The following is a 26,634-nucleotide window of genomic DNA, read 5'->3' on the forward strand; positions in this document are numbered from 1 at the left end:
CTATGCACAAGCATGTAGCAGCCCATTAGATACAAACTCGGCTCGGTGCTGCCCCAATAAACTGCTACTGGCCAAAATCACATCTTAATTATTATGACAACTAATTTTACATTTTGTGTTTCTCTAAAAAATCAATATATGGGGGGTCACAACTCTATATGCAAAAACCTGCATCCGTCCTCGTATGCCTATATATTGTTGTCCACATTAAATCGCACACCTGGCACCACAGTGACCGCTGACAAGTAAAAACTTCTACCTTGAAGTCTACTAGCATTTGTAATATAATAAATACTACCCAGCCCTACTGTGCAAACATCCTTTACCCCTGCTCCTTAAAGCCTTTTGTGTGCCCAGCTCTGATACAACGGCCTCATTCTTTGCCACATCTTAGTGGTTCGGTGCATTTTATAAACAGTTTTACTGAAGATGAATTGTGACAGCTGCACCTCTGCTACAGCAAATTCATAGATATGGAGATGCTTCAAATAGCTTCCAAGATGTCAACCTGTCTGATGTTATAAACAATTGTATGTCATCGTTGACTCTTTAATGACACAGAAGACTTGCAAAATGAATTGCTGTATAGGACCTATTGATGCTTTTCATATGAGCTCTTTATTTTACAAGGTTGCTAGAAACAGAAAACTGAATAATAAAGTAATAAAACATTTACATCGAAGTATAACGAAGTATGATGCTTGATGAGAAAGAGGTGTATGCAGAGACCTGACAGTGAAACAATAAAGATACTGCACACAAATACACAGCTACGGTTTAGCAATGTTGAGCAATATATATATATATATATATATATAGAGAGAGAGAGAGAGATATATAGATAGATATAGATATATACTTTTTTAAATTTATTTATTTTTTGCTGACTGTTGCACGCACCAAATGAATGTCTACTTTGATTTACGGGCAGACTGCCTTCACAGGTAGAGAAATGAAATACTTGAATCTTGTGCAAGGTGCAAAGTATATGTTTTATTTAATCTTAATAATTGTACATTTGAGTCCCAGATTTGTCTTTAATTTGGGTGCATTAAACAATCACTGGTGCAACTGGCAACCCCTCCAAAAAAGTGTCACAGTCTTTTTGCCCATCCTGGGCAGTAGCCCCCATATGCAACCCCCAGGGAGAGGGGGATAGAAAGCCCACTAGGCACCAGGGATTTTATTTATACATCTAATGGTGGGAGCTGCCCAGATTGGGAATTGTAATGCCCCCACACCCCCACAAAAAAAAACAGCACAGTCTTTCTGTCTCCACCTCCCCCGAGAAACAGATAGGTGCTGTAGCCCCGATCTCCCCAACGGGGGGCAGGATGCCCACTGGGAACCAAGGATTTATTTTCTATATACATCTAGGGATGAGGACTGCTCTAACTGGCCATTGTAATGCCCCACTTCTGCCCACCCGGGGCATTATCCCCCATTTGCCACCCCCCTGGGGGAGGGGGAACAGAAAGCCAACTAGGCACCAGGGATTTATTTTATACATTTAGTGGTGGGAGCTGCCCAATATGGGCATCACAATGCCCCTACCCACCACAAAAGATCATCACAGTCTTTCTGCCCCCCTCAAGGGGTCAGAAAGCCTACTAGGCACCAGGGATTTTTTTTATTCATCTAGGGATGGGGGCTGCCCAGAATGGGCATTACAATACCCCAACCCCTCCCACAAAATTAAATCAGCACAGTCTTTCTGCTCCCCCCAGAGGGTGGATGGGGGCACTAGTCCCCAGTCTGCCCCCGGGGGGGCAGGCAGAAAGCCCACTAGGCACCAGGGATTTTTTTTTCATCTAGGGTTGGAGGCTACCTAGAGTGGGCAATGCAATGTCCACACACACCTCCCCCAAATAATAAAATCAGCACAGCATTTCTGCACTCCTGGGGGACAGATGGGGGCAATAGGCCCCCATATGACCCCCACCCACGGGAGGGAAGAAAGTCCACTAGGACCTAGGGAATGTTTTTTATTTTGTGTAGGGATGGTGGCAGCCCAGAATGGGCATGCCAATGCCACCCCAAAAAATTGAGCACAGTCTTTCTGACCTCCCTGAGGGGCAGATGGTGATTATTCATCTAACCCCACTAAGAGGGCCAGAAAGCCCACTAGGCACCAGGGATATGTTTATGGACATGTCAAGGAGTGGCCTCATAGGCAAGGGTCGCTCCCCCTGTTTTGGACATGCATTTCTGCCGTTTCTGCCCAACCTTATGGACAGATCAGTGATATTTTAAGCTCATTTGTCCCCAGGAGGGCAGAAAAGTACTAAATACCAAGGAAAGTTTTTGTGTCTGTGAACTGCAGATCAGCTGACTGTCTGCATGTACTGGCAATTGGCTGGCTGCATGTGTACTGTCAATTTTGTTTGCTGGTGTCATGTGGACTTGAGCTTGGCTTGTGGTGTTTGTGGACTGGAACTTGTCTGGCGGTATGGCTTGTGTGGCCTAGCAGTTCGGGCTGGACTGTTCCCATGGGGAACAGGGTCAAGACTGATTTGCATATGGCTGGGTCCAAACTGGAATGGCATGGGCAGCAAAAAAACGATGGATTTAGGCCCAGATCACTGTACTGGGGGTGAATGTTTGACAATGTTCAGCATTCCGTCCATCACTTGTTGTTTTTGCTTTGTCGCCCTAAGTGGGAAGGGTATGCCCCGACGTGGGTCCCGTGCTTCCCATGCCACTGGATTCAAGCTAGCCTGGCTGATGAGGGGTGAAACCCCGAAACGGTCCCAGGATGCTTGTTTTCAGTCCAGGGAAGACCTGGCCTAGCAGTCCGGGCTGGACTGTTCCCATGGGGAACAGGGTCAAGACTGATTTGCATATGGCTGGGTCCAAACTGGAATGGCATGGGCAGCAAAAAAACGATGGATTTAGTCCCAGATCACTGTACTGGGGGTGAATGTTTGACAATGTTCAGCATTCCGTCCATCACTTGTTGTTTTTGCTTTGTCGCCCTAAGTGGGAAGGGTATGCCCAGACGTGGGTCCCGTGCTTCCCATGCCACTGGATTCAAGCTAGCCTGGCTGATGAGGGGTGAAACCCCGAAACCGGTCCCAGGATGCTTGTTTTCAGTCCAGGGAAGACCTGGCCTAGCAGTTCGGGCTGAACTGTTCCCATGGGGAACAGGGTCAAGACTGATTTGCATATGGCTGGGTCCAAACTGGAATGGCATGGGCAGCAAAAAAACGATGGATTTAGGCCCAGATCACTGTACTGGGGGTGAATGTTTGACAATGTTCAGCATTCCGTCCATCACTTGTTGTTTTTGCTTTGTCGCCCTAAGTGGGAAGGGTATGCCCAGACGTGGGTCCCGTGCTTCCCATGCCACTGGATTCAAGCTAGCCTGGCTGATGAGGGGTGAAACCCCGAAACCGGTCCCAGGATGCTTGTTTTCAGTCCAGGGAAGACCTGGCCTAGCAGTTCGGGCTGGACTGTTCCCATGGGGAACAGGGTCAAGACTGATTTGCATATGGCTGGGTCCAAACTGGAATGGCATGGGCAGCAAAAAAACGATGGATTTAGGCCCAGATCACTGTACTGGGGGTGAATGTTTGACAATGTTCAGCATTCCGTCCATCACTTGTTGTTTTTGCTTTGTCGCCCTAAGTGGGAAGGGTATGCCCAGACGTGGGTCCCGTGCTTCCCATGCCACTGGATTCAAGCTAGCCTGGCTGATGAGGGGTGAAACCCCGAAACCGGTCCCAGGATGCTTGTTTTCAGTCCAGGGAAGACCTGGCCTAGCAGTTCGGGCTGGACTGTTCCCATGGGGAACAGGGTCAAGACTGATTTGCATATGGCTGGGTCCAAACTGGAATGGCATGGGCAGCAAAAAAACGATGGATTTAGGCCCAGATCACTGTACTGGGGGTGAATGTTTGACAATGTTCAGCATTCCGTCCATCACTTGTTGTTTTTGCTTTGTCGCCCTAAGTGGGAAGGGTATGCCCAGACGTGGGTCCCGTGCTTCCCATGCCACTGGATTCAAGCTAGCCTGGCTGATGAGGGGTGAAACCCCGAAACCGGTCCCAGGATGCTTGTTTTCAGTCCAGGGAAGACCTGGCCTAGCAGTTCGGGCTGGACTGTTCCCATGGGGAACAGGGTCAAGACTGATTTGCATATGGCTGGGTCCAAACTGGAATGGCATGGGCAGCAAAAAAACGATGGATTTAGGCCCAGATCACTGTACTGGGGGTGAATGTTTGACAATGTTCAGCATTCCGTCCATCACTTGTTGTTTTTGTGTGGATCCCCCAGCATTTTCTTACCCAGAAACCCGTATAAACCTCAAATTTAGCAAAAAAGTTAAATTTTCCTCAAATTTCTGTGTGGAAAAGCTGTCGGATCACCCTGCTGGCACAAATTCCTTACCACCCAGCGTCCCCCCCAGTTTCCTGATAAAAATGATACCTCACTTGTGTGGGTACCCAAGGCAGAGTCAGCTTAAAAACATATAACATGAAGAACTGGGAGGAAACAAAGTGGGTCCAAAAGGGCAAGCTACATGTTTTTGGCCCTTCCCTGTAGCAGGTGCTTGGCCCAAGTGGATTGACCAAGCAACAACAACAGGGAAGGGACAAAAACATGTAGATTGCCCATTTGGACCCACTTTGGTTTCCCCTCAATTTTTATTTTTATATGTTTTTAGGCTGACCCTGCTTAGTGCACTGTAGGAAGCTGGGTCTCTCAATAGTGTACAAAAAAGATGTGCACTGTGCAGAAAATGCAAGCAACCCCACCCTTGTTTACAGAGGTAAAGACTAGACCACCTAATGATCTTATGTTTATGGTAGCTTGGTCGAGCACTTAAACCAATCTTGGAAAAGTGCTAAGCATTTGTTGTATTCACAGTATCAATAAATGTGGACACACAACTTGCGACTAATTTACAAACATGCTTCAGATTTTTATCGAATGAATACAATTTTGAAGACCAGATCATCAAAATTGGGTAAGTACTGTTATGATTTTTCAAAGTTTAGCAACAATAACCTTTTTGTGCGTAATTACGCACTATAGGCATCAATGGAAGAAAACTTTTAAAATCCAGGCAATGCATTTACCAAAGTCTTCTTTCATTTGTAGGTCGAGGTCATCAAGATATCCTGTGGACCAGCCAGGGAAATTCGGGCGGCTCCTGTTTTTCGGGGGGAGCAGCTGCTGAAAAGTCGTTGGAGCTGGTGCTGGACCTCTGCTGGGGACCACTTGGAAAAGCAATGCACATACAGATTTCAAGGTGAGACTGGTAGGTCCCCTGGGAATGTAGTGGTCACATGGATTGGGGGACCTTAGTGCACAGCTGTTTCTCTGGTGCAGGTCCCAGGTGAACCAGGAGCTGTCCGCCAAGGTGCCTTTGGAAGCAGGAGGCAGGTCACTTTGAGGGTGAATTTCAGGTCAGTAGGGTCACTCTGGGGTGTGGTTCTTATGTGTCCTGAAGTCCCTCAACAGGGGCTTGCTCCTGGTCCTTTGAGAGTCTGGAGGGAACTTTTTTCTTGGTGTCCAATGTTGGATGCCCAGTACCCTGGGCTACTGCATAGTTCAGCCACTGGAGGTTACAGCACCACCAAACTTGGCACGCTTTCAGGCTTTGTCCTCTGGGTCCTTTGGGTGGAATTTGGTTTGGCTGTTTTGTCTGGTTCCTTGGTCAGCGGCCAGTCAGTGAACTGGACTTCACTAGTCTTTTGCTTCATTGCTGCAGGGAGTGATGCCTTCACTCTGGAGGGAGAGCCTTGACGATGTTCAGAAGACTGGAGGTCCTTTGGGGTTTTGTACAGTCCATCCGATGTCCATGCCACCCCTCAGCAGCAATTGTTGAGTCATTGGTGTAGCAGGTAGAGTTTGGCACCTTTTTCTTTGTGCAGCAGAAACACAGTTCTTGAGCCTTGGGTCTTCTTTGTTACAGGGCTTATTGTGTCCTTGGAATCTGATCTGCAGGCATAGGAATGCCCACTAAAAAATGCATTTAGTGGGCATTTGGTGGAGTCCCTATTAGTGGCAAATGCGTCATCTACTTTAGGGTGGCAACACCCACTATGTGACCACTTCCTGCAGGCAGAGGTCACTTCCCTACTCCTGATAGGCAATTTTCTTACCATGTAAGATGAAGGAAAGTGAAATGGAGAGCTTATCTCGCATGCAACACCTTTGGGGTAGTGCAGTTTGGGGATGCCCACTCCTCCTGTCCTTTGTGCATTGTCTTCCCGTTGCTCCTGCCAAAAGTAGGGGGTTTTCAACAGGGGTGGCCATCTGCTTGCAGCAGCAGGGCTGAGGGTTGTGTTTCAAAGGTGGTAAGCACACTGGCACGGCAGTGTACATTCCTCAGGGAGGAGGTGTAACACCTCTGCCCAGGAAGGACTTTGCTTTCTGAACTCAGAGAGGAAGGGCTCTCACCCCAGGGTTCCAGAAGCATGTCTGGTGGTGGCAGGCTGATTGTGATTGGCCAGCAACCATGCCAGGGTTAGTTTGCTTTTGCAGGGAGCACCTCTAAGGTGGCCCCTGGGTACACTTTGCAATAAATCCAATACTTGTAAATGTTTGGATTTATTGTTCTTGATACCAAACAACCCAAGATTCAGAGTGGCCATCATGAAGCTGTGAACCTTGTACTGACCAATGTCTGCACATGCATTTAAAATGGCTGCTCTGTTCATTTCGAATGTCTCGGGTTTGGCAAGGAGACAATAGGGGCATATTGCTCATGCATCCATGCCCACACACAAGTTATAGTGCACCCTGCCTTACCTATATAGCATTGCAGTGTTTAGTGGGCAGGTCACACAGGCTGTATGCCATGTCAGTTTTGCATTTTGGTATTGCACCAGGACACTCAGCCTGCAATGGCAGTGTAGGGTGCACTTGGATGCATGGTCTCTGAGGGTGGCACAATCTGTGCTGCTGTCCACGTGGGCCTACCCTTAGTACCCCATGCTGTGAATATCTAAGTACCATTTACTAGGGACTTATAGTGGCAGCTAAAGGTATTGCCAATTGTGCCAATGCAACAGTCTGGGGAAAAAGATCTGGCCCAGGGAACCTGGTTAGCAGGGTCCTTAGGCACTAACAACTTTGAAACTACATTAAATGCCAGGCAAAAAGTGGGGGACTAACAATCTCAAAAGAGTCACTTTTAGAGGCACCCACACAAATGAGGTATAATTTTTATCAGGAGATGAAGGGGAATGCTGGGTGGTAGGAAATGTGTGCTGGTACGGTGATCCCAAAACTTTTCTGTACAGAAATGTGAGGTATCATTTTTATCTGGAGAATGAGAGGAATGCTGGGTGGTAGGAAATTTGTGCCGGTGCAGTGATCCCACACATCAATGCGAGTAAAATGTGATTTTTTTAGCTAAATTTTAGGTTTGCAGGGGATTATAGGGAAGACAATATTTGAGGATCTACACTCCTCTACACCAACCTGGACTCCCCCGGATGTCTAGTTTTCAGAAATGTCAGGGTTTGGTAGGTTTCCCTAGATGGCTGCTGAGCCCGGGCCCAAAAGCACAGGTTACCACCTTGCAAAACCAGGTTGTTTTGTGATAGATAATTTTGTTGTGTCCATGTTATGATTTGAGCCATTTCCTATTGCAGGCACTAGGCCTACCCACACAAGTGAGGTTCCATTTTTATCAGGAGATGTGGGGGAATGCTGGGTGAAAGGAAGTTTGTATCTCCCCTCAGATTACAGAACTTTGCATCACCAAAATGTGAGGAAAATGTATTTCTTGGACACATTTTGAGGTTTGCAAAGGATTGCGGGTGACAGAACCTGGTGAGAGCCTCACAAGTCACCCCATCCTGGATTTCCTTAGGTGTCTACTTGTCAAAAATGTAAAGGTTTGCTAGGTTCTCTGAAGTGCTGGCTCAGCTAGAGGCCAAAATCCACATCTAAGCACTTTGCAAAAAGCATGTCAGTTTTCAGTGGAAAGATGTGATGTATCCACGTTATGTTTTGGGGAGTTTCCTGTCACAGGCACTAGGCCTCCCCACACAAGTGAGGTATCATTTTTATTGGGAGATTTGGAGGAATGCTGGGTGGAATGAATTTTGTGGCTCCCCTCAGATTGCAGAAGATTGTGTCACCAAAATGTGAAGGAAATGTGTTTTTTAAAATAAAATTCAAGGTTTGAAAAGGATTCTGGGTGACAGAACCTGGTAAAAGCCCCGCATGTCACCCTATCATGGAATCCCCTTAGGTATCTAGTTTTCAAAAATGTCTAGGTTTGCTAGGTTTTCTTATGTGCCAGCCTAGCTGGAGCCCGAAATCCACAACTAGACACTGCAAAAAACACGTCCGTTTTCAGTGGAAAAATGTGATGTGTCCACGTTGCATTTTGGAGCATTTCGAGTCACGGGCACTAGGCCTACTCACACAAGTGAGGTACCAATTCTATTGGGGCAGTGGGAAAATGGTGGGTGGAAGGAAGTTTGTGGCTAAATGTGAAAATGTACAGGTTTGATAGGTTTCCCTAAGTGCCAGCTGCGCTAGAGCCCAAAATCCACAGCTAGCCCTTTGCAAAAAAAGTGTCAGTTTTCATTGGAAAGATGTGATGTGTCCTTGTTGTGTTTTGAGGTGTTTCCTGTCTTGGGTGCTAGGCCTACCCACACAAGTGAGGTGCCATTTCTATCAGAAGACTTGGGGGCATGCTGTGTGGAAGGAAGTTTGTGGCTCCTCTTAGATTCACAAACTCTGCATCACCGAAATGTGAGGAAAATGTGTTTTTTAGACTAAATTTGTGGTTTGAAAAGGATCCTGGGTGAAATAACTAGGTGAGAGCCCCAAGTCAATCCATCCTGGATTCCCCTAGGTGTCTAGTTTTAAAAAATGTACAGGTTTGCTAGGTTTCCTTGGGTGCCGGCTGAGCTACAGCCCAAAATCCACAGCTGGGTGTTTTGCAAAAAACGATTCAGTTTTCAGTGGAAAAATGTGATGTGTTCATGTTGAGTTTTGGGGCGTCTTCTGTCACGAGCACTAGGCCTACCCACAGAAGTGACATTTTTATCAAGAGGCTTGGGCAAATGCTGAGTGGGAGTAAGTGTGTGGCTCCCCTCAAATTCCAGAACTTTGCATCACCAAAATGTAAGGAAAATGTGTTTTTAGACAAAATTTGAGATTTGCAAAGGATTCTGGGTAACAGAACCTGGCGACAGCTCCATAAATCACCACATCCTGGATTTCCCTAAATATCTAGTTTTCATAACTTTACATGTTTGCTAGGTTTTCCTAGGGGCGGGCTGAGCTAGAGTCCAAAATCCGCAGCAAGCTACATTGCAAAAGTGCATCAGTTTTTAGTCGAAAAATGTGATGTGTTCACTTTGCATTTTGGGGTGTTTCCTGTCACGGGCACTAGACCTACTCACAAAAGTGAGGTACCATTTGTTATCGGGAGACTTGGGGGAACACAGAATAGCTGAACAAGTGTTATTACTAATTGTCTTTCTCTGCATTTGTGCCTTCCAAATGTAAGACAGTGTGTAAGAAAGAAGTAATTTGGAGAAATGCCCTATAATGTACATGCTGGTAGGGATAGCCCCAAATTCAGAGATATGCAAATAACCACTGCTTCTAAACTCCATATTTTGTGCCCATTTCGGAAATACATAGTTTTCCTTCATATCTATTTTTCACTCTTTATATTTTATCCAAAAAATTGGTTTATACCGGTACACAATGAAAACACACTGCAAGGTGCAGCTCATTTATTGGCTCTGAGTACCTTGGGTTCTTGGTGAACCTAGCCCGCAACCAGAATGGTCCAGTGGACAGAACAGTATATTGCTTTTGAAAATCTGCCATAGCTGGAAAAAGTTACACATGAATATATAGGCAGACATTGTTGCTTTTTTAAATTCAATTTCAATATTTTTTATTTCAACTGTTACTTTCCATAGGAAAGCCTTGAAAGGTCTACACAAAGGACCCCTTAATGGATTCAGAATCTTGTTCACTTTTCAGAAATGTATAGCTTATTGGGATCCACCATTGTTTTTTTTACCAATTTCAGTCACTAACTGGAAGGAGGTTGAAATCACAAAAAGTAGGAAAATGGGCAATGTCCAAGTAAAATAAAAACTGTGTTGAAAAATTGGATTTTCTGATTGTAGTGTGCCTCTTCAAGTAGATTGGGAAGATGGTGAGTTTAACACTGCAAATCCTTTGTTTATGCCATTTGCAGGGAAAAAACTCGTGCTTTCTCCCGCAGCACTTTTTCCCCATTTTTCCCCAAAAACCTACATTTTAGCTGTATTTTGGCTAAATTCCCAGTCCCTACCAGGGAAATCCACAAACCCTGGGTACCTTTAAAATCCCAGGATGTTGGAAATAAAGGATGCAAATTTGGCGTGGATCGCTTGGGTGGACAAAAAGTTATGGCGGCGTAAGTACGAACTATCCCAAAAAGACAAAAAAAGGCTTAGCAAGGGGGGAGGCTTAGCAGCAAAGGGGTTAAAAACTGTTTCCTGCTTTTGAATGCAAACAGAGAGATGGCGGGCTTACAGTCCACCATCCCTGTAACTATGCCAATCAGAGTGGATCACAGATAGTGACTAGACAAGCTAATATGCATTAGGAAAGTTGTTCTGCAATGCCCTTGCAACTGGGGATTTTGAAATTCAACCCAATAATACTGGTACAAAGATTGCATCGCAAAATAAAGGAGTGGTCGCAAAAACCTGGTGCATATTTTGCAACCACTCTTTGTGACGAGTCGTTTAGTAAAGTAGGCACTTGGTTCACTTTTTATGTCATTTTGGAGCACTTCTGTCTAATGTTGAAAACACAATTAAAAAGAGAGGAACTACAATGAAGCAGTGAAATACTACTTAAGACTGTAAATTGAAAACATGTTAAGTATGTGAAATATGTGGACTTATAATAAAGTGATCTATCAGGTCTGTTTCTAACAGACATGTCTAACACAATTTCAGAATCTTGAAATTGCCTCGTCTACCAGCATTTATATTTCATTTTGTATTATACGTATGATCACAGCATAAAGACTGATCTGATCTAAGTACCATACAGACACATGTGCTGAGCGCAATTTTCTATTTACTACTATTGCTGCATGTGAGGGTGTGTGGCCCACAAGAGGCAGCCTTGAGTGGCTCATAACGCTTCATGCCTCCTTCTTCTTGGGAAAGGACTTTCACTCAGAACTATCTATCCTCCTAAAGACTGACGATCCCTACTGGTAGGAAACTCATAGCCTACTTCACTACACAGAATTCCTTGACTTGCATAAAAAGCTACAATAACAACATGATAATTAATCAGACAAACCATATGAACCTTTGTCAATTTTACCAGAACTTCAACAAGCTAAAAGCAACAGCAAGTTTCCTGTCATCTGCTGACTCATCCTCTTTGTCGCTAGTCTGTTGTCCCTGACCCCTCCCACTTCCTTGCCAGTGCACCGTAACCCACCAACACAGCCCACCTCTGACTATGCTGAAGCTTCAATGGTGCATTCCCCATAGCGGCCTTGTAAACACCCTCCCTAAATATGCCCTCAAAATGCTTTTGAAATACATGAATTAATCAAAAATAATGATTTCTAATTATAGGTGATCACTGAAACTTCGTTAAACAACTCTGTAGTACCAGCACAGTCAATTTCTTCTCCTAAAGACAAAGATTAGGGTAGAAGAGACCAATTGCTCTGGTTACTTGTAATACACTTGGGGCCTTATTTACAGGGCCCTATGGCACACTGCGGCGCCAGAGAGTATTTTTTTGTGATGTTCCAGTGGCACAGTGTACCAGCCCTTATTTACAAGGCCATATAAAGCCCCAGTGCGTGGCTTTTCATGGTCTTGTAAATATGGACCCCTTTCATGCATAACACTGCGTGAAAGGGGCAGTCCATGGGTGTTGCTTAGGATGTTCTGTAAATTTGGTAATCTGACGCATTCCCAGATTTACAAGTCTTTATTTCTCTCTGTTTTGTCCTCTTTCTTCGTGTGCAACATTTTGCAGCACACATAGAAAGAGGAAAACAACTCATGTGATTGTTTATGTGCAGGAAGGTCTCCCTTCCCTGAGTGAAGAATTACTCAAGCCCAAGTCCACAGTTACTATGATCCTAATGGAACTTTCAATGGCCTTAGTCACCTTTTAGGGGAACCAAGGTGTCATGGACTGCTTCCATTTCTGTAACATTGTTCCCTCTAAGTCAAACTGGGCTTATTACTTTCAGAATAACCAAAATCAAGTGTGGTATACTTATGGCTGTACCTTGTCACCATTGCTATTTGATGTTTACAAGATCCCACTCACTGTCATCTTGGAATCACACAAGAATTTCTATCACTTGTATACCTAAGACAGAGAGCTCTTTCTTAAGCTTAGGGATGGGCTTGGGAAATTACACAAATTGTCTCACTCCCTTTCACAGATTGTGAGAAAACTGGGCTGATTGCAGAAGCCCCAAACTTTTTGCCCCCGTTTTTTCACTTAAGCTGGTGTTTTCCTGACTATGATGGTGCTTTGGGCATGGCTAAACAGTACCAGAGCCTGTCCTCTGATTAAAATGACATATGCAAATTAGGCTAATTATAATTGGCTATGCCAACGTACCTAGACATCCCTAGTATATGGTAGGGAATGTAGGTTTAGGGACCCCAGCACAAATAGTACACCAATAGGTGCACTGCCGAGGTGCCAGTATCATTTTAAAGGCAGGCCTGCCTTGCTGGCTGCTTTTAAATTAAAGTTACCTTCAAATTCGACTTTGGAATTAAAAGCATTTCCAAAGTCTTAAACTACTTTATTTTTATTCATAGGTCACCACTATTGTGTGCCCTAAGTGTCCCTAGGGCGGAGTGCTATGTACCTATAAGCAGGGGCCTTATAAAAGTTGATTTATAAGCACTGGTGATGGAAAAATAGTTTCCCCTCACTGTAGTGAATGGGCTCCATAGGCTAACATTGGGAGACTTTATTTTAATTAAAGTCTCAAAATGAGCTAGTTACATCCAGTCTGGTATCAAATGTATTATTATAATAAATCCAAAGACTTGCCATTGTTGAATTTAATATAACTAGTTCAGGGAAAGAGTTTTGGAATTCTACCTGAAAGTTGCCAACTTCAGGTCTGTAGTGCCCTTCTCTGATTGGTCAGCCTCTGGCAGCCTGAAGACAAGGGAAATGCCTGGAGGAGGAGATCTGCCTCAGCAGATGGTGAAACAGGACAGCTCAGAACATCCCCCATTTCCTGCAAACCCAGACAACCAAATGCCCCCTTGATTAGATTAGGAGAGGGCAGGAAAGGGGTGTGTTAAGTAATTTTAGCCACACCAATGGGTGAACTCAGCCAGACCTAACCTCCAAAATTCAGATTCTGCCATTTTGGATTTTTGGATTAGCCTGCCTCTGAATGGACGCTTGCCCCCCACCCCGGTTTCCACCTCAGGAGCAAGAATAAATATGGGAGAGCTGCACCCATGCATCAGATCCCTACAAGGTACAAGACAAAGAAGAAAGACTGCCCTGCTGGAACCCTGACCTGCACCTGGACACTGCACTATAAAGGACTGTACCAGCTATACACTTGGGCTTCACCACTAAAAAGGACTTTGCCTGTCTTCAACTGCTTCAAGAAGGGACTCCCTGTAAGCTACTGGTAAGAAGGAGCTGCCCAGATTCCCCTGCATCAAGACCTGCAAATAGAGCCCAGCTGACTAGCGTCCAGTGGCCATTTGAGGATTCTGACCAGTTCCATTCTGAGAATTGCAGTCCCAACTCCCAAGGAGCAACTCAGAGCTTCTGGAACCTTGGATCAAGTTGTGGACACTGCAAGGACCCAAAAAGGACCCCTGGAAGAAGATCCATAAGTTTGTAGACATTTGGAGCAACTGTTGTAAACAGCCCCATAAGTTGAAGAGGTGCTTTGTGGTAGTTGTAGTCCCAGATCCCAAGAGGCAAACCAGAGCCTCTGAACCCTTGGCTGGTGCTGTGGACCACTTTCCTGCATCTAGAAACACTTCTGTAAGTAAGTGTAATAGTGTTCCACCATGGGTGGCCTGAACTCTGGACCTTGTCCCTGTCCAGTGTGACCTTTTTTTAACCATTTGAGTGCTATTTGCTTCTAAACACTAGAATTACTTTTGCTATTTAAAAAATAATATCTTTGGTTCCCTACATTGGATTTTTGTTGTCTTGGTGTCATTTTAAAGATAAACATATAATCTATTTTTATAAACTAGTGTTGGATTTGTATCATGTTTTGATTTTTACTTATTTACTGTTTTGTGATTATTAAATGCTTTACACACTTGTCTCCTAAGTTAAGCCCTGTTGCTAAGATACAAAGGGTTGAGCTGGGATTCATCTATTGAGACCCAGTGGGGATTAGTGGCCTATTGTTAAATGTGGGTACTTACCTGCCCTTACAAATAATCTATTTTCCAACACACATTCACTTCTGGATGCAGAAAATCTGACTCTGCCTAAATGGTGAAAAAACTAAAACGCTGTTCCGCTGCACTGAAAATACTGTCCTTTTCCTTGTAACCTGGCCTGCTCAACTGAACACTTCTCCACCCTGTCAGTAGAGTACACAAAGTGACAGCACTCTGACACTAAGTTATCATTCATACCCCAGAAAAATGCAGTCTCATGCAACAAATTCAAACTCTTCCAAAGCTAGAACTAATGTGTATTGGGTAGCTCTTACCTCTTCTCCTTTTTCTCCTTTCTGTCCAGCAACTCCTGGCTGACCTGCTTCTCCCTGTGAGGAACAAAGCATAAAAATGCTGCACATGAATAAGAATAAACTTTGTTCATTGCTGCAGCTGTAATGTGATACAGTACTTATCACCATGTATACTAAATATGCTGACAAATATTGTGAACTATTAATTGGACAGAAGTGGTGGATTATGGTTTACCTAGAAGCAATGCAGAGAAGTCTTTACAAGCTTCGTGCATAGTTTGATCTAACTCCACCTACATTTGAAATACCTTACATCAACATAATCACACAAGTTTGGCATGGGATGGCTAAGGTTCTGTCCTACATTTCTATCAGCAAATTGTTCATCCCTGAGGACACCTTTTTCCTTCCTTTCCCTCTTTTGGCTACCAAACACGTAACTGCCATTCCTTGACAGGAAGTAGCCTTCCACTTCTCATTCAGAATAAAAGCGGCACTTCGAGCACACCCAACATGACTGCGTCTTCTTTTTGAAGATAGGCAACAAGCCAAAAAAACATGTCCAGGAATACATCAAGCACTGGCAAAATGCAAGTTACTTACCTTCAGTAGTGCTTTATCTCATAGGGACTTTGGGTCTGATGTATATCTTGGTGGGGGGAACACTCCATCACAAATGTGAAGGATATTCTGTCTGCTGTCTTATGATCCCACTATATCCTGTGGAGATCATAATACGCGGACGAGATAACATAAAGCGCCTAAAATTCACTAAGCTTCCTGACAGATGTTACTGCCACACGGACAACAGTTCTGATTATTAGGAGCCATAGAGGGCAGTTGTGCATCCGCTGAAAAGGTGAACACCTGAGATAGGTGGGAACTAGATTTAGGTCTCTTTGGGACATAATGAAGGGGGTATGAGGAAACATGCTGTTAACTTTTAAGGAATCTAGTCATAACAGGTGACTTAAAGAGGGAAGGTTGATCCAGGAATCATAAGAAAGTGGAAATGGCGGACAGAAATCTTTTTACTGTGCTCAATGCAAAGCATTGCCAGGCCAGAGAAAGAACAAAAAAGAGAACTTCAGACAAATGTTCGGACAGAGGAGGAACTGATTTGGATGTACACCAAGCCGCAGACTTGTTCCGGTGACAGGCTTAGAAGGTTTTAGTAGAAGAACACCCGGTTGGCAGAATGACATCCGAGAGGGAGATCAAACACCCATAGGAGTCCTAAACTTCACTCAAGATTAAATGCGTCTCCGAACGAGACCCATCTTGGAAACTTCAAGGCACAAAAGTGCTGACAATTAGCATTCTTAGCGGTGGCAAAAAAGATCAAATCAAGACTGTCCCCAATTTTGGAACAGACCTTGCACCACCTCCGGATGAAGATGCTATTTGTGATTGCTAGGCATTGATGGCTGAGTTTGTCTGCTTTGGTGTTCAGAGAGACTGCCAGCTGTTGAACCACCAGATGGCCGCCTCAGCCTAGGAGTGATGCATTTTTCACCACTGTGAGCTCTGGGTGGGGAAGACCAAATTGCGGTCTATGAGCCACTGCAGGACTTTTGCAGTTTAATGTTGTACCCACTGGGTCTTTAAGTCCCACTGCAGAGCCTGCATATGCCAACAGTCATGTTTTATGAACAGGATGCATGACACAACGTGACACAACAGCCTCCTCAAAGTCCGTCTCACCATAATACAAGATAAGGGCTGAAACATTGGTATCATAGCTCGAATATCCTGGACTCATTGTTCCAAACTTCACTGTATCCAGAACAACACCAATGAAAAGGGGTGTCTGAGAGTGAGTCATGAAACCTCTGACTTCTGCAGATGTACTGCCACCACCACCATCACCTTGGTGAATACATAATGGTAAGGCCAAAGGGAAGTACAATCAACTGATAATGCTTCAGGCCAACAGTGAATCACAAGTAATGTCGGTGGGCAGGCAGGAAGGGAGTGTGGTAATATATGTCCTGCAAGTCCATATCATCCAGTCTCTTGGGTCGAGGGCGGATAGGACCTGAGCAGCTTGAATTTTTCAAGGTGCAGATCTAAGATAGGACAAAGGCGTCCAGTCTTCTTCGGCACCAGAAAGTGGGGGAAATAGCAACCATAACCTACTTCTGATGCTGGCCCCCTTTCTATGGCTCTTGACCAGAACAGCCAGTACTTCCTGTTACAAGAGTGCAAAATGATCCTCTGTCAGCCTATCCGGTGACAGAGGGAGTGGTGGTAGGGTTTATTGGAATGGGAGGGCTTAACTCCACTGGACAATCTGGAATATCCATTTGCCTACTGTAATATACCTTCATTGATGCAGATGGCATTGGATTCGGCAGCCACCCAGATACTAATGATGGACCGAGGGCAAACTAAAGAGTCTTTGACACTGTGGGGGTCATTCCGACCCCGGCGGGCGGCGGGCGCCGCCCGCCGGGCGGAGACCGCCAGAAGACCGCACCGCGGTCAAATGACCGCGGCGGTCATTCTGACTTTCCCGCTGGGCGGGCGGGCGACCGCCAAAAGGCCACCCGCCCGCCCAGCGGGAAAGCCCCAGCAACGATGAAGCCGGCTCCGAATGGAGCCGGCGGAGTTGCTGGTGTGCGACGGGTGCAGTGGCACCCGTCGCGATTTTCAGTGTCTGCTTAGCAGACACTGAAAATCAGAATGGGGCCCTGTTAGGGGGCCCCTGCAGTGCCCATGCCAGTGGCATGGGCACTGCAGGGGCCCCCAGGGGCCCCACGACACCCGTTCCCGCCAGCCTCTTGGAACAGGCTGGCGGGAAGGAGGTCGGAATCCCCATGGTGGCGCTGCTTGCAGCGCCGCCGTGGAGGATTCCCTGGGGCAGGGGAAAACCGGCGGGAAACCGCCGGTTCCCCTTTTCTGACCGCGGCTTTACCGCTGCGGTAAGAATTGCCCCAGAAGCACCGCCAGCCTGTTGGCGGTGCTTCCTCCGTCCCCGGCGGAATGAGGCCCTGTGTTTGCTGTGGGGGAGCAGATTGGGGAGACATCTGGCTTTGGGACCCATGAGACTCAGGGGTGCCGTGTCCATGGCCATGAAAAGACTGAGCTTGCTGGCCATTATGGTTGAGGGTAGAAAGATGCAGCTGATAGGCCCTACCGTGGCAACAGAAGAGGTGTAAGGCAGAATGCAGCTGTCTTTGGCCACCGAGAGCAGCAATGACCTAGCAGTGGTCATACTGTCATTGAATCTCTCCAAGGCTGAATCCGCCTTGCCTCCAAAAAGACAGGTTCCACGAAGGGCATGATCGAGAAACCCCCAAAAAGCCAGCATTCCTTAACCAGGTGTGATGCTCAAGCACCACAGAAGAAGCGATGGCTCTGCCTGATGAGTTAGTTGTATCCGATCCTTACACGATTCTAAACTTAGCTGCATTTCGCCTGTTAGCAATAGCTTGGCAAAGCATGGCACAGGGACTCATCCAGGACCATAGGCAGCACTTGCGCAACCATATCCCACACAGTAAAAGAATAACGGCCCAATAAGCATGCAGTGTTCATGGACCACTGTGCCAGACCTCTTTCTGAGGGTACCCAGATCTTGGGTTCCGTATGCAGTGGTGTGGTATGGAATGCACTGGGATTGATTCAGGAAGTTGAGGCCTGGACTACCAGACTCTCAGGAGCAGGGTGATGGAAAAGGAAGGCTGAGTCCCCTGGAGGGACAAGATGGCAGCAAGCAATGTTCCTGTGCACAGGAATGGCTGTTCAAGGCTTGGCCAAGGCTCAGAGCAGGGAGTCTGTGCAGGCTTTATGGAAGGGTATTAACAGTTCTGATGGGAATACCTTCAGTTGAAACACCTCTGTCAAAACATTTGTTTTGACTTGAACCGTGGGCAGCTGAAGATCCAGGACTTCAGCTGCCCTCTGGACAAGAATCACGATAGAAGCCCCTTCCTCCATAGCCACTGTGGGAGGGAAGAGGAGGCCAGTGTCTAGTGAGGTGTTCAGACACTGGGTTCCTCTAGGACGTCTTACTAGGTATCATCAGCCATGGACTCTCCTAGGGAGTCAGTGTAAGAATAGGAATCATTGGATCCCCTCCATTCATGTTCCTCAGTAAGTCCTTCAGTGAAATAGGGCTTTGTCCCCAGTTCAGACCCTTTGGACCTGGTTCGGTCTGGAATCAACAATGCCGGAACCAATATTGCTGGTTCTGCTCCATTTTGAAGTCAGGAATCACGCTGAGTTAAGCATCTCTGATGATCATTGCAGCATCAGGAATGGAGCCATTGGAACAGTGCCTTGAAGAGGTTGTGAAGTGCCAGCCGGGTCCGAAACAGATTCTTCAACAGATCCTAAGGGGTCAACTGGTGCCGAGCACAGACACTCCAGCAGAGGCCTAGTCAAAGACTCTAATGAATCCGTGGCAGCCGAAGATGCTCCAGAGGGGTTTAAACACCCAAAAATGAGGCTCATGGCTTCATAAACCTCTTAGAATTTGGCGAGGGTTACTCTGGCATCAGGGAATTTGAGGAAACATGCAGTAGACCCAATTTCTGATGCCGGCTGCACAGGGACCTCCTGTGAGTGAGGTCAGGACTTGTGGCATTGTTTCCCTGAGTTGTCTGAATAATGGGAGCGACACAGTGAAGTCGAACTGTGCTTCAACTTCTTGGGATTCTTCTTATGGGACTTCACCAGAAGGAGTCCTGTAGTGGGACAAAGACCGATAACCGCATCTCTGGGAGTGGTCCAGAGACCTCCCACCTGAACAGACCTGGAGTGACAAAGAATTCCATGACAATCATGACATCATGGCCTGCTCGCAGATTGTGTTGTGTATCCTGTTCTTGCCCTCCACACATGACACAAAGTCATGGTCAAGCTCCAGGTACCAAATACATACCAAGTTGGGGTCCATAACCAATGCCTGTAGATGACAGGCTCCACAAGGTTTGATCCCAGTTGTTTTCTTTGGGGAACATTTCCAAAAACAGGTGAAAAAAAGAAGGCACACTAAACTTCGACAAAAGGTCAAAAGAAGTCAGTCAAAAAATGACTGAAGGGAGCTCGATCTGAATATGCGATGATGGCATAGAAAAGAAGGAACTAAGGTCAGCACACTATGGTGGGGAAGATATAAGCACCTCGCTGGTGTGGAGAACATCAATGATGCAACATCATGCCCAATGACACCACCTACTGGCACGCAAGGAGGACTGCTCAAAATCTTCTGTATCCAGATGCTTCGTTTAACTGAAGTGATGCATCAGTTCTAAGGTGCGGGGAGGCTGCAATTTGAGGTCCATATTCATTATCGAAGCTGCCCTCAATTAGGGCTGCTAGAACCTGCATCGAGGATGGGCTGTGCAGCAGCGGTTCCAAAGAGGCTGCGGGATGCAGAGGCGATGCTGATCTTTATCATGGATCTGATTCACACAGCTGCGACAATGCATTGGTTCTGCCCTGGGTTGCGTCACACAGTAGAGGAGATCTATTGGTTCCATTGGATCCACAGAGGCTGGCAGAGCACCTCAGGGCCACTTTCAAAGGTCCAGTATTGGCACTTGGCAGGGTAGACTTAGAGATGGCAGCGATGTCCAGGTGCTTCTGACCGCCAGGGTTAATGTGGTGCTATTATCGCCAACAGGCTGGCGGTACATACATCCACATTATGAGATTGGCGGGTTGGCTGCAGCCAAACCGCCACTTCTCTACTCATAACCCCCATGGCGGTATGAGCCACCAGGCCAGAGATGTCTATCTCCAGCCCGGTGGCCGACATAGTACCGCCTATGGCATTATGAGCCAGCCTACCACCATGGTTTTTGTGGCATTAGCAATGCCACGAAAACCGTGGTGGTTGGCCCCCACCGGTGACAGGGAATTCTTTCCCTGTCACCGGTAGGCGGCTCCTCCACCCCCTCATCACTCACTTGACCCCCCACTGCCCCTCCATCCAAACTCACACCCGCCCCTCCGATCCACTCACTCAACCCCCACCCCCTCCGATCCACCCACTCACACCCTCACCCCTAGACACGCACACACCCGCAGACCTGCACACACCACACAACTGGCCCCACAGCCACACACGCACACATCACGCCCCTCCCCACCTCCACTACAGTCACAGGGCCCCTCACCCCACACCCCCACTCCCCACATACACGCACACAGACACCAACACGCACCACGCATACACCCATTTACTTACACTGGCATACACTCATTCATACACACACTGGCATACACGCATTCATACACGCATACTTCCAGACATACTCACCCACATTCTTACACACAATCACACTGACATGCAGACATGCACTCACTTCACCATTCTTACACGCATTCACTCGCAACCATACAACCATGCAAACAACACAACACACACAGACATATTCACACACACACTCACACGTTTATGCACACACTCAGACACATACACACAACACCCCCCACCCTCCGACTCCCCTCCCCTGTCGGACACCCGACTTACCTTGTCTGGCGAGGAGGTCGTCCAGCAGGGAACGGGAAGGGGCACTGCTACCACCAGCAGCACCCCCCCAGCAGAACACCGCCAGGCTGTATTACTGGTCATAATACGGCTTGCAGAGTCATTCTGGCGGGGCGGTGCTGGTGTTAGCAATGCTAGCTTACCACCATCTACCACCGTAAGCACTGCTGGATTTCTGCCCTTATTGTGGCGGAAGTCAGGCAGTGCTTTTAATATGGCAGACAGATTGTAAATGCTGTGGCGGTATGTTGGCAGCCGTCACCGCGGCGGTAGGTGATATTTACCACCAATGTCATAATGAGCCCCATAGTGTGTTAAAAACAGGCAAACAATTGCATTGGGATAGTCTTTCAAAATAGTCCATAGACCCAAACTCAATTGAAAGTGAGGGTTTGAATCCCTTCCCAAATGCTAGATGCGTCGGCGCATCTGGCATTTCAATATTAACTTTACAACTGGTATTCCCACCTCTAACCACTGTTGTTTGTAGAGACTTTATTGCCACAGGTTCTGGGTTCTTTGGCCTGCCCATGTTGTGGTTAACTTTCTAAAAGTGGGAGTTTCAAAATTGTAACTTAAAATTTGACTTCACCGTCAGTTAGGATTTTTCATTACAGTTTTAAAGACACCCCGTATGAACAGGGTACCTGCTCCCATTTGGAAATTACAGCCTATTAATAAGGTAAACCAAATGTTCTCCTGTGGGAGAGGTAGGCTGTGCAGTAGAGAAAAAAGAATTTAAGAGTTTTTTACCCACAGGACATGTAAAACTAAAAAGTACACATCCTACCTGCTGAGTACATTGCATACTGCTCTCTGGGCTATCCGGTGTCTAACCTAGGGGTGACTTCCATGTATTAAAAGGGAGGATTTGAACCTGGCAAAAGGTTGACATGACAGGTTTAAAACTGCACACACAGGCTGCAATGGCAGGCCTGAGATATGATTGTGGCGGTCACCAGTTGATAGCTATATTAAAAAAACAATTGACTTGCCTATATCAGCAGCACCGCGGACCGTGTCCAGCCGGAGGACCCTGCAAGCAGGTAAGTCAGGTTCTCCGACAGGAGAGGGGGTGTTATGTGTATGTGGGGTGTGTGTGTGTATGTTTTGGAATGCGTGCATGCGGGTGTGAGTCGAGTTGAATGCATGTGTGAATGAATGATTGTGAGTGTTGTGTGTTGTGAATGCATGTGTGTGACAAGGTATGTTGGTGTATGTTGCAGTGTGTTGGTATGTATGTGTGCATGCGTGGGTGGTGGGGGTATGCGTGTGTGCATGTGTGTAAATGAGTGTGGGTGTGTATATGTACGGGGGCAGGAGAGGGACAGGGAGGGTGGTGGAGTACTCTGGGGAGGAAGGCAGGGGAGACCCCTATCTGTGCCAGTGAAGGGATTCCCTGGCACTGATAGTGCCTACCGCCATGGTTTTTGTGGTGGTAAGTTTGGCACGAAAACCATGGCGGTAGGCTGGGTCGTAATCCAGAGGGTGGGACTGAGACGACCGCTGGGCTGGAGACTGAAGTCCCCAGCCCAGTGGTCGTTACCACCCTGGCGGTCGGTGTGTTAAAGTGGTGGCCTTTGATGGCGGTTACCACCAGGGACAAAATCCAATTTTTTTAACCGCCGGCCTGTTGGCGGTATTAACGCCGCTTTAACACCGACTGACAGGGTTGTAATGAGGGCCGTAGTCTTTGTTCTTCTAGTAATATCAAATGTGACCCCAAAAGTATTGTAAATTCTATCACTCACCTCTACTGCTTTACATCGGAAACTCTGCAACAAGAAATTAAACATAATAGGCAGGCCAGTTTCATAGAAAGTTTTTTAGTCTCTAGATACCTATTAGATGGCCAGTTTGAGAGTAGGGAGAGCACCAGTATAACATTCCAAAAAGATTTGATAGTTTGCTCTAGGGGGTCTTCTTAGTCTAATGCTTTTTAGAATGCGGCAGACCAGAAAATATTTTCCCACACTATCACCATTGTCCAAATTATCTCCTGCAGATATGGCAGACCTGTAACAATTAATAGTTCTATAGCTTAGACTCCTGTTGAATTGAATCACTAGAAAGTTAACCACGTCGTATATAGGAGCCTCCACGGGACCCATGCTCCTTTCCATGCACCAACTAACTTTTTTCCAGATTCCATTATATCTGTAGTGTGGTCCTGGTGCCCATGACTCCTGGAGGAGTTTCGTAGCTCTTCCTGAAAGGCATAACAGCTCATTAGGTCGCCTGGCACTTTCAAGGTAAGTAGGTTCAAAGTCTTGTTCTGAAGTAAAGGATGTTCTCCTCCATCTATGTCTTTTAGTAGGCCCTCCTTTGCCAGAAGGTAAAATGGAATGTCGCAAGCGAGCTCCAGAATCATGAGAAACCATGCTTGTGAGGTCCAAAAGGGAGTTATCAGGATAAGGGAGCATTTCCCTAGTCTCACCTTCTGAAGGGTCCTCTAAATCATTGCGAACAGAGGGAAGGCGTAAGCCCTCACTCCCTTCCAAGATTGTAAGAATGCGTTCACTGCTAGAGTCCCTGGATCCGGCATCCAACTGTATTAGTTGTCCAGTTGAAAAGTCAATCTACTCGCCAAGAGATCTATCTCTAGCGGGCCCCAAAAGTGGGAAATTTGGCTGAAACAAGACTTGTTTAGTTTCCAATCACTGTAATCCTTTACTAATCTCGAATTCTAATCCGCAGAAACATTTCCAGAAATGTATTCTGCTCTCAGACTGATTTTGTGCTCCAAGCAAAAAAGCCAAAGTTGCTTCGCTAATATTGCTAGATCCATTGACCTGGTACCTCCCAACAGATTGATAAAAGCTACAGCAGAGACATTGCCCATTTCCAATAGTACTGCTCTGCCCTATGTATATGTATAAACCCACAGTCAACTCTAAATAGTTTATATGATGTAGCTTCTCTAGGTTTGACCATAATCCACCAGTCTCTTGTGCACCCATGCGTGTACCCCAATCAGTCATTCAGGCGTCTGATTCCAGTACAAAGTCTGGTAGACAACCAAAAATCGCCTGCCCGTTACAAGCATCTAAATTCTCCAGCCACCAATACAGCTCCTCTTTCGCTGCCTGATCTAGACAAACGTGTTCTCCATACCAAAGGCCCGAAAGGAGCACTTTTGCTTTTATCCGTTGTAAAGCACGGTAATGCAAAGGGCCAGGAAAAATTGCTTGTATTGAGAAGGACATTAAGCCCAAGAGTCTCGCCAATTCTCTTAGAGATAATGAATCTCTGCTGAGAACATCTTATTTCTTTCCTGATCTTTTTTACCTTCTTTAGAGGAAGGAGAAGTAAGACTGTCACTGTGTCTATAGTGAACCCTAGGAACTCTAATGTATGAGAATGAGTAAGGATCGATTTCTCTTTGTTTATTATAAAACCCAAATTCTCCAAAAGGGAGATTACCAACTTCAGGTCCTTTAGTATCTGTTCATAATTTTGTGATAATATCAGAATACCATCTAGGTATATGATCAATCTGACGCCTCTTTCCCTTAGATAAGAAGCTACTGGCATCAGTACCTTGGTGAAGCACCACGGTGCTGATGATAGTTTGAAGGGTAGTGCGCAAAATTGATAACTGTGCTTTTGCTAAAAGAACTGGAGGTATGGTTGAGAAACTAATGCCATAGAGATTGTGAAGTATGCGTCCTCCAGGTCTAACTTTACTAGCCAGTCGTTTTTTAGTAATAGGTCTCTTAATAGGTGAAATGGTGGTAAACCAGGAACTTGTTCAGTTCTCGTAGGTTTATGACAGGTCTCCAACCTTTTTTCTTTCTTTTCTACCAGAAAGAGAGTACTTGTAAAAACCCTCTCTTCCAAACTTACCTCTCGAATTGCACCTTCAAAGAGCATAGATTCAAGTTCTTTCTCCACAATCTCCTGTTGTTCCTTTTTGAGTATCATTTCCCTCACACATGTTAGTTGAGAGGGAATTTCTAAAAATGATATTCTGAAACCCTGAACAGTTTCCAAAACCCAGGTGTCTCGAGTAATAAGTTCCCAGTTCTTTGCAAAATATTTGAGACATCCTCCAACCTTTCCGGGGAAGAAGAAAGAGGTGGATTGATAACACTCACCTTGGAGTGCAAGATTTTGCCCACGACCGCTGGATCCATTGATCATTTGGAATCATTTGGATTTGTCTCCTTTGTGGATAGAAGTTGGGCTGCGTGCCAGACTGATATCCTCTGACGTATCCCCCTCTTGATCTTGATGAGTTATATTGGGACCTTTGCTGGTATCGGCCGACAAAAAGTCCTCTTCTGCCAGCCCTGCCAAAAAGTGGATTAAATACTTTACGCATATTAAACTGTGCTTTGTCGAAAGCTGTGAATATAGCCACATATTCCCCAGTGCTCTTCACCATGTTACTGCTGAATAGGCAGGGCCAAGAGGTTGGGTTATCCTCAAGCCGGGGCTCGCCTATGCGAGCAAAGGTGGAGATGAGCTGCCCGACACGTGGAGCTTGAGGGCAGCACTCGTCCCTGTACCGCACTCACCCCTGTACAGTGGTTGCAGCAGTGAGGGGGGGAACTGACCTGAACAGCACTTGCTCCCACACCACAGTGGATCGGGTGGAAGTGTCCTGAAAGCAAGTTGAGCTCTGTAAAATGCGGCGGAGGCGTGGGGCCCACTATCGTCCCACGTTAAAAAAGGGTAACCAGCATAAGCAGTACCACTGCGAAGTGGGGATAAAAGAAAGAGTAGGCGAAGAAGTGAAGCCTCTTGGATACAGGTAAACTAGATAAGATAAAGTGCTACTTATCTTGTTGGGAGCAGTCTTCAAATGAGGATGATTGTTCCAAGCTTGGGCCCTTTATCTGTTGCTACGGTGTTGTTCTGGATTGTCATACTATGATGTAAAGTACTGTAAAGTGCTGCAGGAGTGGCACTAAAAGTACTTATGCATAATGGAGGCCTTCGGTCCTGTAGTGATATTCTATTATAACCATCCCCACCTTCTATGGGCCTTCGCAGGGTTAGGCTTGGGTGAAGATAGCTAAAATGTTCTTGCTGTTTTAGGAATGCAGCTCAGTTCAATAGTTTATTGTTAGTTTATTATCAAATAACAGTCTTTAGTGGGTGGGGCAGATCGGACTATGCTCTATCATGGCTTTCCTGCCCTGATGTTGGCTAAGATCTTGACAATGGTGGGCGTGTGGGGGGTCATATCCCACTCTTCCATTTTCACAGTATGGACTATTGTTTAGGAGGCCACAACAGGAGCTGTTCTGGACAGCTTTGCAGGGCAAATATTGGGAGTCAGGTCTTTGCAGAACTTCCTGTCTCAGCATTAGTGCCTCTCATGGTCATTTTTGAGCATTGATATATCTTTGGACAGTGGCAGCCCTTTGGCAGACTGGGCTCTCCGCTCTGTAGGGTCACAGTCCTTTGCTCCTCACTCGTGGGAACAGCACCAGCTGATGAAACTAGTATTCAG

At 46.2% G+C, this 26,634-nt stretch overlaps 1 protein-coding gene across 1 annotated transcript in view; it reads right to left on the bottom strand.

The window, feature by feature from the left end:
• The window catches only part of COL19A1 (collagen type XIX alpha 1 chain), a 2,318,824-nt gene that overhangs the window by 623,469 nt on the left and 1,668,721 nt on the right, over window positions 1–26,634 (bottom strand). The window contains exon 20 of the mRNA XM_069235722.1: window positions 14,693–14,746. Coding sequence (XP_069091823.1) covers window positions 14,693–14,746 — 54 coding nt within the window. The remainder of the gene's footprint in view (window positions 1–14,692; window positions 14,747–26,634) is intronic.

The sequence above is a fragment of the Pleurodeles waltl genome, chromosome 5 (assembly GCF_031143425.1).
Source record: "Pleurodeles waltl isolate 20211129_DDA chromosome 5, aPleWal1.hap1.20221129, whole genome shotgun sequence".
Taxonomy (NCBI): domain Eukaryota; kingdom Metazoa; phylum Chordata; class Amphibia; order Caudata; family Salamandridae; genus Pleurodeles; species Pleurodeles waltl.